The 14,552-nt window shown below is 44.5% G+C and overlaps 1 protein-coding gene across 2 annotated transcripts in view; it reads right to left on the bottom strand.

Annotated features, from left to right (window-relative positions):
* Positions 1 to 1,642: 1,642 nt before the first annotated feature.
* KIF13A (kinesin family member 13A) overlaps positions 1,643 to 14,552 on the bottom strand; it is a gene marked incomplete at its 5' end in the record, with an annotated part of 113,102 nt that continues 100,192 nt past the window's right edge. The window contains 6 exons of one of the 2 annotated variants that reach the window (XM_084280571.1): positions 1,643 to 2,642; positions 3,516 to 4,626; positions 12,034 to 12,138; positions 12,699 to 12,850; positions 13,820 to 13,928; positions 14,373 to 14,420. In XM_084280571.1, coding sequence (XP_084136697.1) covers positions 2,356 to 2,642; positions 3,516 to 4,626; positions 12,034 to 12,138; positions 12,699 to 12,850; positions 13,820 to 13,928; positions 14,373 to 14,420 — 1,812 coding nt within the window. In that variant the 3' untranslated portion in view covers positions 1,643 to 2,355. The remainder of the gene's footprint in view (positions 2,643 to 3,515; positions 4,627 to 12,033; positions 12,139 to 12,698; positions 12,851 to 13,819; positions 13,929 to 14,372; positions 14,421 to 14,552) is intronic. The other variant, XM_084280572.1, reaches the window with a different exon arrangement.

The raw sequence follows: 14,552 nt of genomic DNA on the forward strand, positions 1-14,552 counted from the left end.
CGTGTGAGGCTGGAAGGTGGCACAGGTCTTTCAATAATAACAGAAGTCACGACAGCACAGATTATGGGAAGCATGCACAGCACAGAACTGGGTTGGCTTGCTTAGGTTTCTCAGGCACCCACAGACCATATACCCCAAGCAGCAAAATTTTTTCCGGTGTTGCTTAAGCAGTGATGCATTCTGTATTCTCAAAGGTCTGAAACCATGAAGAGCCTAGTTCAGCCAATGCTACCCTGTTCTAAATGCTGCCTATCTTTGCCGTAAGAAAATGGCCACATTAACATTCAAATCAGTGGCCTTGGACAAATATATTTATGCAAATGTGCACACACGTGTGTATTTTCTAAAAAGCAGCATAAAGTGACATCTAAAAATCAACCCAAACACCATGGTGTTGGGTGTAGGTACCTGGCAGCATTGTAGGATCATTTGTATCTGGTAAAATACTTCTGCATAAAGCATTTTTTGTATTGCAGTAGTTTGCTCCAGCACCTGTACCGTTAATGCAGTGAAAGCAACTCCAGGTGGACACCAGAAGTATGAAGTGTCCTGCAGAGATACTCCTTTGACCAAAACACGTTAACACGTGAGAATCCTGTTTCAGAGCAGCCAAAACCTATGTCAAGGACAAGCACACAGAGCTCCACACTCCCCCGCTCCCTTCCCTCCCCAGGACATAACCCTCGCAGCTGCCAACTGTGCTGCACGCAGCTGAGGCACCGGCACATTTAGCAATGACTCTGCCTTGCCCGTCTTCCAGGAACTTGTCCTGTCTCCCCCTGACCCACACGGCACCGCGCTCTGGCAGGAGTTCCCCAGCTCCCCCCGTCCTGTGAAAGATGCAGAGAGCAGCATGTGAGGAACATGCAGCCAGGGAGCCGCTGTTCTCTTCCCAACGCTGCGGGCAGCCGTCAGGGTTAAAACCCACTAATGCTGCCCCATCTTCCACTCCAACCCTATTATTCTGCAGTGTTTTTACAATGTACTTTGCGTCTGAGCACCGCCAGCTACAAACAGGTATTTGACCACCAAACCTCATTGTACAATTGTACCAAACACAAGCAAAAGATTATTTTTTTTTTAAAATCCCAAGTAAACAGTCTGTATTCTAACACACAATAGGTCTGTACCAATTAAATACAGTATGGCAGCATATAAATTACAGTTCTTTACAGTCAATAGTAAAATACGAGAGTCCGCTTACTGTACACAACAATCAAAGAAAGAACAGCAGCTTTTCAGTAAGGTCCCAGGTATCTCAATCATTCACTTGCTCAGGAACCGAGAAGAACAGATACAGTAGGCCATTCACTGCACTCATTTTTCACCATGTTACTTTACAAATATCCAGAACGCTTGTACAGGCATCTACAGTATCTACACGTGGAACAACCTTCTTAGGAATTCATGAGCACCAGACACAAATCCCTCCATCATTCCCATTATTAAAATAAACTTTACAGATTAAAATTACTTTAGCAGGTTCTATTTCATATTGATAATAACCAGCAAGTAACAAGTGCAAAGTTTGCAGTCGTCATCCATTTACTGCTTGTTTCCCCCTTCCCCCCACACCTCCAAAAAACCAATCACCCCCACCCCCAAAAAAAAACCCCAAACCCAACCCCAAACCATTGTCCTCTCACGCCCTTGCAGTAATACTGGGTCTGCAGTCAAACTGCCCTGCTGGCTTACGTTAGCACGTGAAACACCAGGCATACAGCTCCAGGCATCGTCAGCCACTGCGACCCAACGCCAAGTCAGCACAGTGGCAGGCCTCAAGGAAGACAAGAATTCAGGACGCAGTTGGATATCTCAGTGTGCTTGAACAGGGAACATAAGGCTGCACGGTGCCCGGTGACTACGAGAAACATGGCACCAAGTTACCAGTTAAAACATTTACAATAGAAAGATATAAACAGCAAACGTGTCAGTCTAAAACAAGTTCTTTGGTAATTAAGAACAGCAAACCGTAGCTTTGTTGTTTTTTTTTTTTTTCTTCCCAAATATGGATTTACATCCTGGTTTTTCCACAAAAAAATATTTTTCATGGTTTAAAATATATCTCCCGAATTGTTGCGTAACAAATAGTCCAGTACCTCAGTTATCTACAGATCAGCTTTAACTGTATTTTAGTGTGCAGCTGTTATCTGCCCACTGGCAGACAAACTATAGATACACATTCATATATATATATATAATATATATATTATTTATAAAAAAATTAAAGAATTAAGTCAAGGACTCCAGCGAATACAACATTCTGTATGGACAGATGAAAATGTACAATAGCTTCAAGAATCCAGACAGTTTCCTACACAGCGACGCGTGTAGTAAGTGCAAAAATACTGCAGTTTAGTTAATCCAAGATTTCCTGTTTTCCTGTTTCCTAGAAAAAGCAGAAGCGGCTGCGTCTCCTGAACTGCAGAGGACTTCTCCTCCAGCTTTGGGAGCGGAGGATGAGCCTTGAAGCACAGAGCTTTTCCGTTTCTCTAAGGTGGAAGAGGCCTGAGACCGTGAAGTGCTACTCCATTTCCTCGCGGAAGCCGGTGCTCTGCTGAGGCGCCCGGGGCGAACGAAGACACCGTGCCGCGGCTTGCAGTGGAAGTACTCTCTGCCTTGTACAGTTCCATCGTGCTTCCCTTCAATGAAAACAGACGCACAGAATTAATTGCTGCCACTCTCATTAGCACTGAAGTGTGAGTATCTTTGGCTCTCTGCTAAACAGTGAAGATTTTTAACCCTGAGCACTGAAGCCAGATGTGTGGCCGCGCACTGTGGAGCACAGAACCTGGAAAGGAGGGCTTGAGTTGTGACCAGAAAGATGATTTCCTAACGTGCTACTTTGTTAACTACCAGTTTAAGTAGTCAAACATTTGTTCATTTGACAAAATAAACTATCCTCAAAATGCTTACAAAGCCTAAAACTCAGCGGTCAGAGAAGCTTCCAGTTATCAGTGTCAATGCCTATCCAGCTACCAAACCCACCCTCTGTTACAAAGATCTGAAGCATTTCTCAAGGAATCTCTTCCCACTTGCAGAGCATCGACTTTTTCTGACCCTGGTGTACGGACGTTAAAGAAAACCTGTGCTCTATAATTAAGCTTCTCCCAGTGGGGAAAAAACAAAACAAAACAAACTCCTCCGAAAGCTACAGACAGGAGCCCTGTTTGACAATGTCCATTTTTGGTAACGCCCATGGACAAGTATTTTGATTAAAAAAACAAAACTTGACAGTTTTAGGCTTTGTTTTTCTGATATATAACAACTGACAGGTGCCAATGGGAACTACCACAAGGTGCAAGAGCAATATTCTGCATAGAGCAAGAAGGGGGCTTTGAGACAGTTAAAAATTAGCCCTTGGTAAAGCACAGCCTAGACCTGGGTGTATCAGATTATAGGCCTATGTGAAATTAGAAGTATTTCCCAAGACCAACCAAGTACACAAGACTAGTTTAACCTCAAAAGCAGATTGTGCTAACAGCACAGATAACCCAGAGCACATATAGTCTTACCCAGCTGTACGTTCAGTTCAACTCCAACCCAGATGCCAGCTGAGAAATCCACCGTTCCGATGTATCGCACCGTGCCAGTCTTATTACTTCCAACGTGGACTTGCTCACCCACTGCCACCCAGCTAGGTAAGACGTGGGCTTGATCTGCAGAAGCACCTTCTTCACAATCAGAACCGTCCAAGTGGTCCTTCCCAATAAAATCATCTACAGAAGCGTCAGGGTAAGTCTCAGGGTCTGAAGTCTCTTTTACCAGTACAGAATGCAAAGGGCTTCCCACGGCCTCTGCAAGTCGGTCACCCGCCGCTGCTGCAGAGCCCAACTGGCCCACACACACGCCCTGCTCCTTGTCAGTGCCTCGGGGTGACTCTGCAGCACTCACTCCATTAGAGGACACAAGGGAACACGACTGTGGAGCTGTTGAATGGTCAAAGTCCTTTCCATCTTCGACGCCCATGAACTCTGTGAAGGAGTGGTCTTCCAGAACCTCTGTCGTGTGCTCAACTGTGGCTTCACGCGCTGAAAATTCAACTGTGCAACAGGTATTTCTGCCATCTGAGGAACTTAAAGCTGAAGAAGATCCAGCTCTGGGGAGCTGCTGGGAGTCTCTGTCCGTCTGTCTGGCGTTGAGGGACAGCGGTACTTGTTCCGTTAAGGCACTGCTTTCTTTCAGCGGAAACACAGGGAGCTTCTCTCTCGCTAACTCCCTTTCTGACTCTCGACACTCCTTGTTCGAGGACGATCTTAAATCGTGTGCAAGAGAGGATCCTGGGGGATCACTAGAGTCCAGCTCCTTTGTGTGACTGGCTAGCTGGTCTGTGCTATCACTACAGGGAACAAGCATGTCAGACAGAGTAGCGTTAGAGGCACTGTGGGAAAAGTAGCCACTAGTAATGCTGCTAGTGGTGGGGCTGCGGGATACCTCTTTCTCAAGAGCACGTGAACTCATGAAGTCTGATTTAGAGGAAAACCACTCCCTGCTCTCCAGGCTAGCATTGTAAACACTGAAGTCAGCAAACTCCTCCGGGACGTATGGCCGGAAATTTTGAAAACTTTGTGGACTTATCAGCTTCTTATTAATGGCCTCCAACTCACTGTCCTCCTCCTCGGAGTCCTGCAAGAGAGCATTGGGGGGGGTGGTTAGCAACCTCCGGCCCTACAGTTTTCAAAATAAACTAACCTCCCTTGATTAGTTTATTTTTTTCCTTCTGAACACGGAGAAATATGTACCTTTAGTATTATTTAACTGAATAATGGAACATAGCACTAAAAAAAGCATCTGGGAACATATCCTGTCTACACCAAGCTATTCAACTGTCAGAAAATACATTCTAATTAGTTCAGAAAACAAAGCAAAAAAGTTTGGCATAAGGAAAGCTCACAACGTGAACAAGTTGTATGTTTACATATTATCATCATATTCAGTTATGCATTATGAACTTTTTCTTCCCACAATTTTGACTAATTAAACCTACTGAAGGTATTCTATGGAACTAACTGACCACTTAGCAAAACAAAAACATGAACGGAAGAGGCCCTACGGGGTCTGAGCTGCAATATTAACGTGGACACTGTGAACATACAACCTATTAAAAACTGTCCAGCACAACGGGATTTTCTATTAATCTGACACCAGATTCACAGAAAACACCAGGCCAAACGATTTTGCTTACCCTGAGCTACCACACCTGAACAAACTGGCAACGTTTGAAAGTAAAGGCACAACGACCAAGTATTACAGAGAATCTTCAAGGATGCGCTGCTGTGTGTACATGCACGTGTCTGGAAGGGAGGAAGTGACACTAAACAGGCCAGCAGAATTTGGAGGTAACTCCCTGAATTGCCCTTTGATAACGAGCAGGGGTGCAGTGACCAGCCCACATATGTGGCCTTCACAGAGCCCACCTGAAGCTGAGGACTCCAGCTGGTCAAGATGCATCTGAGAAAAACCAGCACTACGGTGGGGCTGCTCCCCTGGTATAAAATACTGCAGGGGGGACACCACATGGATGCCTGCTACTTTTTCTGCATTGCTTATTTATTTGTAAATATATATGCATATAAAAAAGCGTATATATGCACACATCTATGCATTAAAAATGGTTAGTTCACAGCAAATTCCCACTAGAAGAGTAATATTTTCAGAGAAATGAAAACTGCCAAAGTACTTAAAGTTCAGAGGAACTCACGCTCCTATTATTTTCCTCTACTCTTTTATCTGCATCATGAATTTCAACTACTGAACAAGGCAGATCCCATGCGATACCTAAAGTAGTTCGATGCTTTTGGACACCTGCCATGAATCACTGATGGAAAAGCGTGGTACTTAACCAGATGACCAATGCACCAAGAACCAATGCACCAAGTTTAAGATAAACATTCTCTTGAAAACGTTTCCTATACTTCATAATAACCAAGACTGGCCAAGTAACTTCGTACAACGAAGCTTCAATTACACAGACAGCAGGTCTGTTCAGTTTGCACATCGGAACAGCCAGAGAACCATTCAGGTTGGAAGACACCTCTGGGGATCACCTAGTCCAAACTCTCTGTTCCAGCAGGGTCAGCTGGAACAGACTGTCAAGGACTGCATCCAGTTGGATGAGTTTTGAGATCTCCAGGGATGGAGACTCTGTAACCTCTTTCCACATCTCATTCCAGCATTTGGTCACCCTTACAGTTAAAAAAAACCAAACCAGAACAAAAAGCCACCCACCAAAAAAGGTTTTTCTTGTCCTCATATGGAATCTCAAGAGTTTCATTTCTGCCCATTGCCTCAGGTCCTGTCACTGGGAGCTACTGAAGAGAGCCTGCCTTGCCTTCATCCCCTCCCATCGGGTATTTTTGTGCATCAATACGATGCCCCTAAGCCTTGTCTCCTCCAGACTGCAGTCCTGTCTCTCCCAGGCCCTCCCTCCCATGTCAGATGCTCCAAGCCATTGCTCGTCTTTGTGACCTGCACTGGACTCACTCCAGTAGTTCTCTCTGTCTTGTACTGGGGAGCCCAGAGCCAGGCACAATACTTCAGATATGGCAGCGCTAGTGCCACAGCAAGGACCCCCTCCTCCAACGTGCTGGAAACGTACCATATATTGTTGGTCTTCACCGCTGCAGGGGTGCGCTGCTGGCTCGTGGCCAGCCTGCTGTCCACAAGGACCCCAAGGTACTTCTAGGCAAAGCTGTTCTCAAACTGTTGTGTCCTCCACACATGCTGGTGCCTGGCGTTACTCCTCCAGCATGTAAGGCTTTGTATTCCCCCTCACTGAACTTAATGAGATTCCTTCTTTACCCAATTCTCCAATTTCTCAAGGGTCCTTTGAATAGTAGCACAGCTCTCCAGCCTATCAGCCACTTCTCCCAGCCTTGTATCATCTGCAGACCTGCTGAGTATGCCCAATCAGCCAGGTCACTAATGAAGGTGTTGAGCAGTACCGGCTGCAGTACTGAGCCCTGGAGCACACCGCTTGGTAACAGCCTCCAACAGGGTGTTCCACCTCTGATCACAACCCTCTGGGACCAGCCATTCAGACAGTTCTTAATCCACTTCACTGTCCACCTACCTACCTACCTACCTCTGCTTTGTCACCCCACAAACAATCATGTTGTACGACACAGTGTCTAAGTAAAGCTAAACAACATCCACCACGTTCACCAAGCTAGTCACCTTACTACAGAAGGTAACTAGAGTTGGTCAAGCATGGTCTTCCCCCGTCAATCCATGCTGACCACTCCCAATCACCTTCTCGTCCTCCATGTATTTGGAATTGCTTTCTAGGAGGATTTTCTCTATCACCTTCCCAGCAACAAAAGTGAGGTTGACCGGTCTGTAGTTTGCCGACTCACTCTTCTTCATCCTTCCTGAAGGCAGGCATGACATTTGCGCTCTTCCTGTCTCCAAGTACCTCTTCCAACTGCCATGATATTCAAAGACAATCGAGAGTGGCCTTACGGTAACATCAGCAGCTCCCTCAGCACTCACAGGTATGTTTACTTACACATACCATTCATTTAAGTGCTCCCCAACCTGGTGGTTCTCTACCAAGTGTAAGTCTTCCTTGTTCCACACCTTCCCTTGGGTCTCTGGGGCTCGGGATTCTTGAAGGCTGGTTTTACAGATAAAGACTGGAGTAAAGGTGGCCTTGAGCACGCTGGCCTTCTCCAAGTGATTTGTGACCAGTTTCCTGGCTCCATTCTGCAGTGCATTACCTAAACCATCCTCATAGGTGTATACTGGGAAGTAACTGCTTATGTGACATGAACCTTCTGATTTGCAGATGTCTACTCCCAGTCCTTGGTTTGGTTTTGGGGTTTGGTTATTTTTGTTTTGTTTGGGGGTTTTTTGTTGTTTGGGGTTTTTTTTTTTAAGAACTTTAAAAATGTTGTAAAAGATTTCACTTTAAAAACGCAGCATGAACAAAATGACCACTTGCTATGGCCCTTATCTATAGCAAGGTCTCATGTTCATTCCTACCATGTTCAAGCTCATGGCAGATGTGATGCAGTCATATTACACAGAACAACCTCTAAAGCAGAATCAAGATTTCCAATGATACCATATTTTTGTTGGCAGAGCAAACGGTACCTGAACATGTCTACTTCTCGATGTTAAATATATATACACACATACAAAGTATATCAAACAAATCCAACCAGAGTTCAGGTTATTCATACCAGCTGAAGTGAAGGCTTGGCATCCTTTGCTTACTAGTTTTAGAAGTCTGAAGCAGAACTGTTTCTCACAGGGAATTTGAATGAAGGCTTTATTTTGAAATTACTTCTCTGCAGAGGAGTGACAGTGCTATAAAATGCCACATAAGTACTGAAAATAATTTCTATTATTGAAAACTTTGCTCTTTAGATCTGAAATCTACAGGCTGTCCCTTTAAAAGTGAAGGGCAAAATTAATGTCCACTTTATTTGGACTACGAATACCCTTCCAGACATGAAAGCATTATGCAAAACATCTTTTTTGCATATTAGGGAATACCTGTTGGGTGTCTCCAAGGGACAGTATTCTGCTTACTCCTTCCCCTTCACCCTTATTATTTATGCAAAACTCAGTTTTGTCCGAAGCAGAGCCTTGTGGCTTGTTGTTTTCAAATCATTACAGACTCTAGCATCTATCAAATACGGTGGGTTTAAGATCCTACATAAGCTCCAAAGTGATAAGCATTGCAGGAAGTATAATAGATACCAGATACTAATAGAAGATACTGGCTAAACATCCTCTCGAAACCAAAAGGCGCTTTTATATCAGAGTTCTTTGTTTCTCCTTTGAATCCTGGAGGAGGCCTCATTTGAAAAAAATTCTAGTACACCCAGGGTTCCTCTTCAGAATCAGACTGGGCAAGAGGAGCTGTAACTGAGAAATGGCTCCACAGACACACACGCTGGTGACGTGTGGGAGTCGTCAAACAAGTCCCCGCATTGCCCTTCGTGTGTCCTTTCGGGGTCATCTGTCACAGCAGATACAGGAGCCAAGAGAAGCAGCCTCCTTACTAGAACATGGGTTGTGAAGAACACTGCAAATAGGTGATGAGACATCACCTTGTGACAGACAAAAGGTGTCCCTTGTGGGAACAACAAATATTCCCTTTCTATACTCCCCTTGAGCTTCCCAATTGGGAAATTTCCCCCAATTGTGGCAATTTCAGGGTTCCTCAAACTCCTGTGGATGTAAGATGATGGGAAACAACAAGGAAGCTACCTTGTACTGCTCAGGCTATTGGCAGAAGTAAGATCAAAACCTTGAAAAAATGGTAAATAAACTGCAGCCTCTTCCCTGGGAAGTACAAGAAAGGCCATAATGACAATCAGATTTAAGAATGGATAATGGTAAGAACATACCAGCAAGAACTAAGGACACAAGACCATACATCAAGATTTAGCAGTAACAGAAGCAAAGGAAGCAGCTTCTCTACATCTGGTTTGTAACAAGTATACTGTGCAGATAAAAGTTAGCATCCCACTTTTCAGATCTCTAAGTTACAGCTCTCAAGTAACCTCAAAAATGCCAGTTTCCATTTTACCCATTTAAAGAGCAGTAATAATTAAGTATTTAGTACGTGAAGTACTCTGATGCTTCAATTTCCATTGCCCGCTACGAGGACTTGCTCTTAGCCAGCCCCCCCTTAGCCATGTTAATTACAGGCAGTATTCAAACATGCTCAGTATGGAAACATTTCATCTGCCCAGAATATATTCCACTGTACTTGCACACCATGTAGAGCATGTCCTCGTGTCACGCTGGTTTGAAACTGCTGCAATATTAAATGCATGTGGGACTGCAGTCTGAAATTTTAAATTGAATGGTCTATTGCAGCCCAACTGAGTAACAGTATTTTTAGTTAACTGCCTTGTTTTGTTCTTCTTTTGGCAGATGTCTTTTGTGTATTCAAGAAAAGTTAAGAACAGATCCCAGAAAAACATGAGAAAAAGGCCAAAAATCAGCCTTGTGTCTACTTAGATGCAGAACGTTAATCTAGTTAAACTTAGCAGCTTCCTGTATGTTTAGTAGCTTTATTTTTTACAGCATTTTATGTGCAAGTGAGCCTCACACCTGAAGCCACACCAGTCATCCAGCGATTAACGTGCTGTATGAGGCTCTGCACCTCGCAGCCATCACTCACAACACGGCTTAACAACATGAGAACTTCACCACGGATCAGAAAGCAGCAGACAGCTGATGCTTCATGCAGAGCCAGGACACTGCCCTGGTGAGATCCCTGAACTCATTCTGAGAGCACTGCCCATGCAAATGTGTGAAGTTTATACCCCAGCCTAGTTAAAGCACAGTCTTGGTTCCAGCTCTGAAAAACTTGGGGTCTGGGAAACCTTCGTCTTACAAAGGCTTCTTCCTGAAGTAGTAACAAACGCCCCACGGGCCATCACCTGACAAACCTTGTGCTGTAAGGTGGCAGGGCTACCCAAAACAGCCACCTCAACCTCCCTCCCACCAGTGGCTGCTAGCTCCTGCTTGCCTCTCTGCTACCCACCAAAGTGCTTCTCAGGTGATCAGACAGGGAAGTAGACCGAAATGAAATGTAACTCCCTGCTAGTCCAGCCATTGGCTGGATGGATCATCTCCCTTGCTCTGACTAACTTTGCAACCAAACTGAAAGCTGTGCTGACGGAAGGGAGAAGTCAGAGGCAGGGCTGGGGCTGCCATCTGAGAATTGAAAGAACAGCTCTATCCAGCGCCCTGTTGGCTACAGCAGTGGTGTTCAATGAATTGGTTCCATTCTAATTGGAAAATCCTGGGGCAGGACGTTGCCCTTTTCCAGCTCTGAGAGCTTCTGCTTATCTTTGGCAAACAGCACAGACAAATGCCTGCAGTTAATTCAGGGAACACATGGGGTGGGACCCTGTTTTTACTCAAGGGACTGAAACTGCCCTGAAGTTGCTATGGAAAATTTTGTAACAATTTATTTTCAAAGGGATGTTTTTCATCCCATTAGAAGATTGAGTCTTCCAAATACCCTCATGCTATTTCTATCAGTGACTCAGTGTGAGTCAGCTACCTTATGGAAAGTTAGCATGATCAAGAATAACACAGCTGCTACCCAAAACCAGCAGCCAAGCTTCAAATTCGCACACCACAGCGCTTGGGATACCTTAGTGTAACGACCTACAAAATGGCATTAGAAATCCAGAACAGACATTGCAATGATTTGGCTGTATGATAGGAATGAAAATAACTGTGGAATAGAAAGAATCCATCACTAGCCCTTTGTGGTAGAAGAGGCCTGTAACACTTAAGGGAAAGAATCTGAAGGTTCTGAACTTTAAACCTAAAGCTGTGATTAAAGCAAGTATTTACAGCCATGTTCCACAGCCCCAAACCCAAGTTCATCACAGAGCAGAAATGAGGATACACCTTTTTGTTGAAGCAGCAGCAAGAGAAGGATTTGGCAGGTGAAGAGAAAAACAAGAGCCCTCCACCTCAGTTCACCACCTGAGCAATGATGAAGACAGGCTGCAGGTTAATCAAGAGCAGCAATCTTGTTTTAGTCATATCACTTCCAAATCAGGCAATGAGAAGCTTTCACAGTGTACCCACACCTAAATGCATGGTTACTTACACCAAATGGGATCATTCCATTTACTCTGGGGTATAGTCACAAAATCTGGGTAACATACAAGGTATGTTAGAGTGACAGCAACATGGTTCACCAAACCGCCCTTTACTTGATCATTTGCACCCTGTAAACACTAAAACCTCCCCCCACACACCCACCCACCCACCCCACAAGAAGAATCACATATGAAAAATCAAAAAAACACCCCAAACAAACCCCCAAGCCACAGAGACCCAATGAGTTACTTTCAAGGACAGATTGCATTTGCAAGCCAGGCAAGCAACTGTTGATAATAACCACGAGTCACAAGCAATGGCAGGTGATTATATCCACACGATGCTGTTGTTTTTTGCTGCTGCAGCACCACAAGCCCCTGAAGCCCACCACCGAGCCGCCCGCAGCCCAGCACCAGGCCGCAGGGCAGAAGCTGGCACAAGACTTACGAGCTCTTCCTCCCGCGCGCTACTGCTGCCTACGGGCACGCTGCTGGCTGTACTTCCTGAAGGCACAAGGCAGCCAGCGCAGCGCGCCTGGGGCGGGGGCACGCTCTGCAAAGGTTGAGACACACAACACATCACACACACACCCCCCTCTCCGCTCGCACCCAGCGCGTGTGAGGGAGAGAGGCACGAAGACACTGCGCCAGCAGAACACCCGCCCTGGGGCACAGGGACACCAGAACTGCAGGTAGTACACGGAGAAACTCGTGCACTCCTCCCAGCAGAGATTTTGGCTGAGGAATAAAAGGCCCATGGACACTGTTTCATGGAGTTACTTTGTATTTTTGAAACTACACACCAACATCTTGCTGGAGAGAAAAAAAAAGTGCAGGTTACTGTTGCTTTAACATAGAACAGAAGTACTCTGGGAAGGAGAATACTTACCAGGGAGTGAAATGACAACACAAAGCAAACCCAAACCCCCAAAAATCTCCCCAAGCTTCCCAGTGTTTCAGGTACAAATCAAACACCAAAGCCCCATCACATATAAAGAGCAGTCTGATTAATTTTACCAGGAATCACAAAATTCTTTTGCATCAGATGCATGCTGCAAAGTTCCCAAAACCACTTTTCTCCATTAAAAAAAACAAATAGCTTTCAAAGATTACCTCTTGACTCAGCAGAGGTCGGCTTTCAAGTGGGGTCTTCCTTTTATGTTCCTCTTTCACTGGCATTAAGGGTTTGAAAAACTTCGGTGGCTGAGGAGAAAATGCTTTGAAAGGGCTGGCCATTAAAGCATGGGAATTTTCTGATACAACACCTAGGAAAAAAGAAAAAATACCATATTTAATTTGTTCATATCTTGACCATAGATGCATAATTAAAAATAACAGGTAGTTAAGCCATGCACTTGGCAAGTTGGTGGCTACAGAAAGAATGTCAGCATTTCAGCATTCAACCACTGGCCCAAGCATGAGATTATCTTCCTTCCCAGAGCTCTGCACCACGTCCCTCTGTCAAGTCAAGAAACAGAAGGAAAGCAGATAGCAACAGCATCTGCCCCCTGCTTTCTCTTTGGTCACAAAACCATTAGGAAGTGTCCTTGAAGCTGGAACTGACAGTTCTCTGCTCCCTGGGCCTCACCTGAGCTCTGTCCCTGACACTGCAGTGCCGCCCTGGAACCAAGGCAGCGATCCTGTGTGACCAGGATGATCAAAGGAGGAAATCGGAGGCAAGGAAGCAATGAACAAACTCTCAGTTCCATGCTACTGCAGCAGTGTTGCTACCTGTAGTGCCTGTCCTAGGAGAGCGTGTTACAGTTTGACCTAAAGAAAATAAGGCACCTGGGACACACTGACACAGCAGAGCAAATATGCAGGTCACAAAGAACCTCAAAAGGACTTTTTCTGCTTTAACATAAGCAACTTCAACTTGAAATTCATGAACTAAAAGCAGCCTCTTTTTGCTCCTTTCTGTCCTGCCCCTGCCCCCCCCAACCTTTCTACTGCTTTGATTCATATTTAGCTTGCTCTTCTGCCATCCCCTTGGGTTTTTTGATACCCAGCAACTTGCTCCTTTTCCCTATTTCTTCATGCATTGCTCCCTTCCTCACCAATTTCCATCTTATGTTTAGCTGCTGAAACAAGAAGCTCAATAATGCACTTAGTAGAAGAGCACCAAGACTTTAATAGGAAAAGAGCACCAAAAATTGAATTTTCAGGTTAATGCAGTAATGAAAGAGCCACAAATACTGCCATTACATATATATACTTTAAAGTAGACTCACCACTGCTGTCTTTGCTCTTGCGTGGCGACTCCCTGGGTAAAGTACCATAGCATGATACATCTTGATAACTGGAAGAACAGTCAGATATATCTAGGTGACTTTCAGACCAACCCTAAGAAAAAACAAAAACCCACATAAGTCTGCAGATTGACACAGGCAAACACAGAAAAATGAACAGGCAAAGTCAAAGGCAGAGTGTTGTTTCTATTTAAAAAGAGCTTAAGGAATGTCACATTACTGACTTCAAGTCAGGTTTGTCTCACACAGATGTATTATTTAGAAGCAAATTAGCTTTTCAGCAAAGTATAAGAAGCTTTGCTATGAATTTCCCCTTAAATTTAGTTTCTACAATTCTAATATGATAAGCAGAGAACAGGAAGGTTTAATTCAAAATAATATGTAATTAATGCAAAATTGTGTAGATATATTATGTATATAGCCTGTTAAAAATACTGTTTTCCTATTTTTTTTCAACTCTTAAATACATCTTGCTTTGAAGAGGGAATAACTCTCAGAATGTGTGCCATCTGTTTCTCTGAACTTCATGTTCACGTACCTTATCATCATCCTCACAGGCAGAAAGGTCTAGTCGGCTACAGGACACCTACAAAACACCATCAGGCAGAGTGAAAACACACCTACATTTATTTAAAAATAATAATGCCTGGAGAAGACACTGTGATCATTTAGTCCTGACAACTTTTGTGCTATCTCTTTTCGGGTAGGATTATTGACA

This window comes from Gallinula chloropus, assembly GCF_964237585.1.
Source record: "Gallinula chloropus genome assembly, chromosome: 2".
Classification (NCBI taxonomy): Eukaryota; Metazoa; Chordata; class Aves; order Gruiformes; family Rallidae; genus Gallinula; species Gallinula chloropus.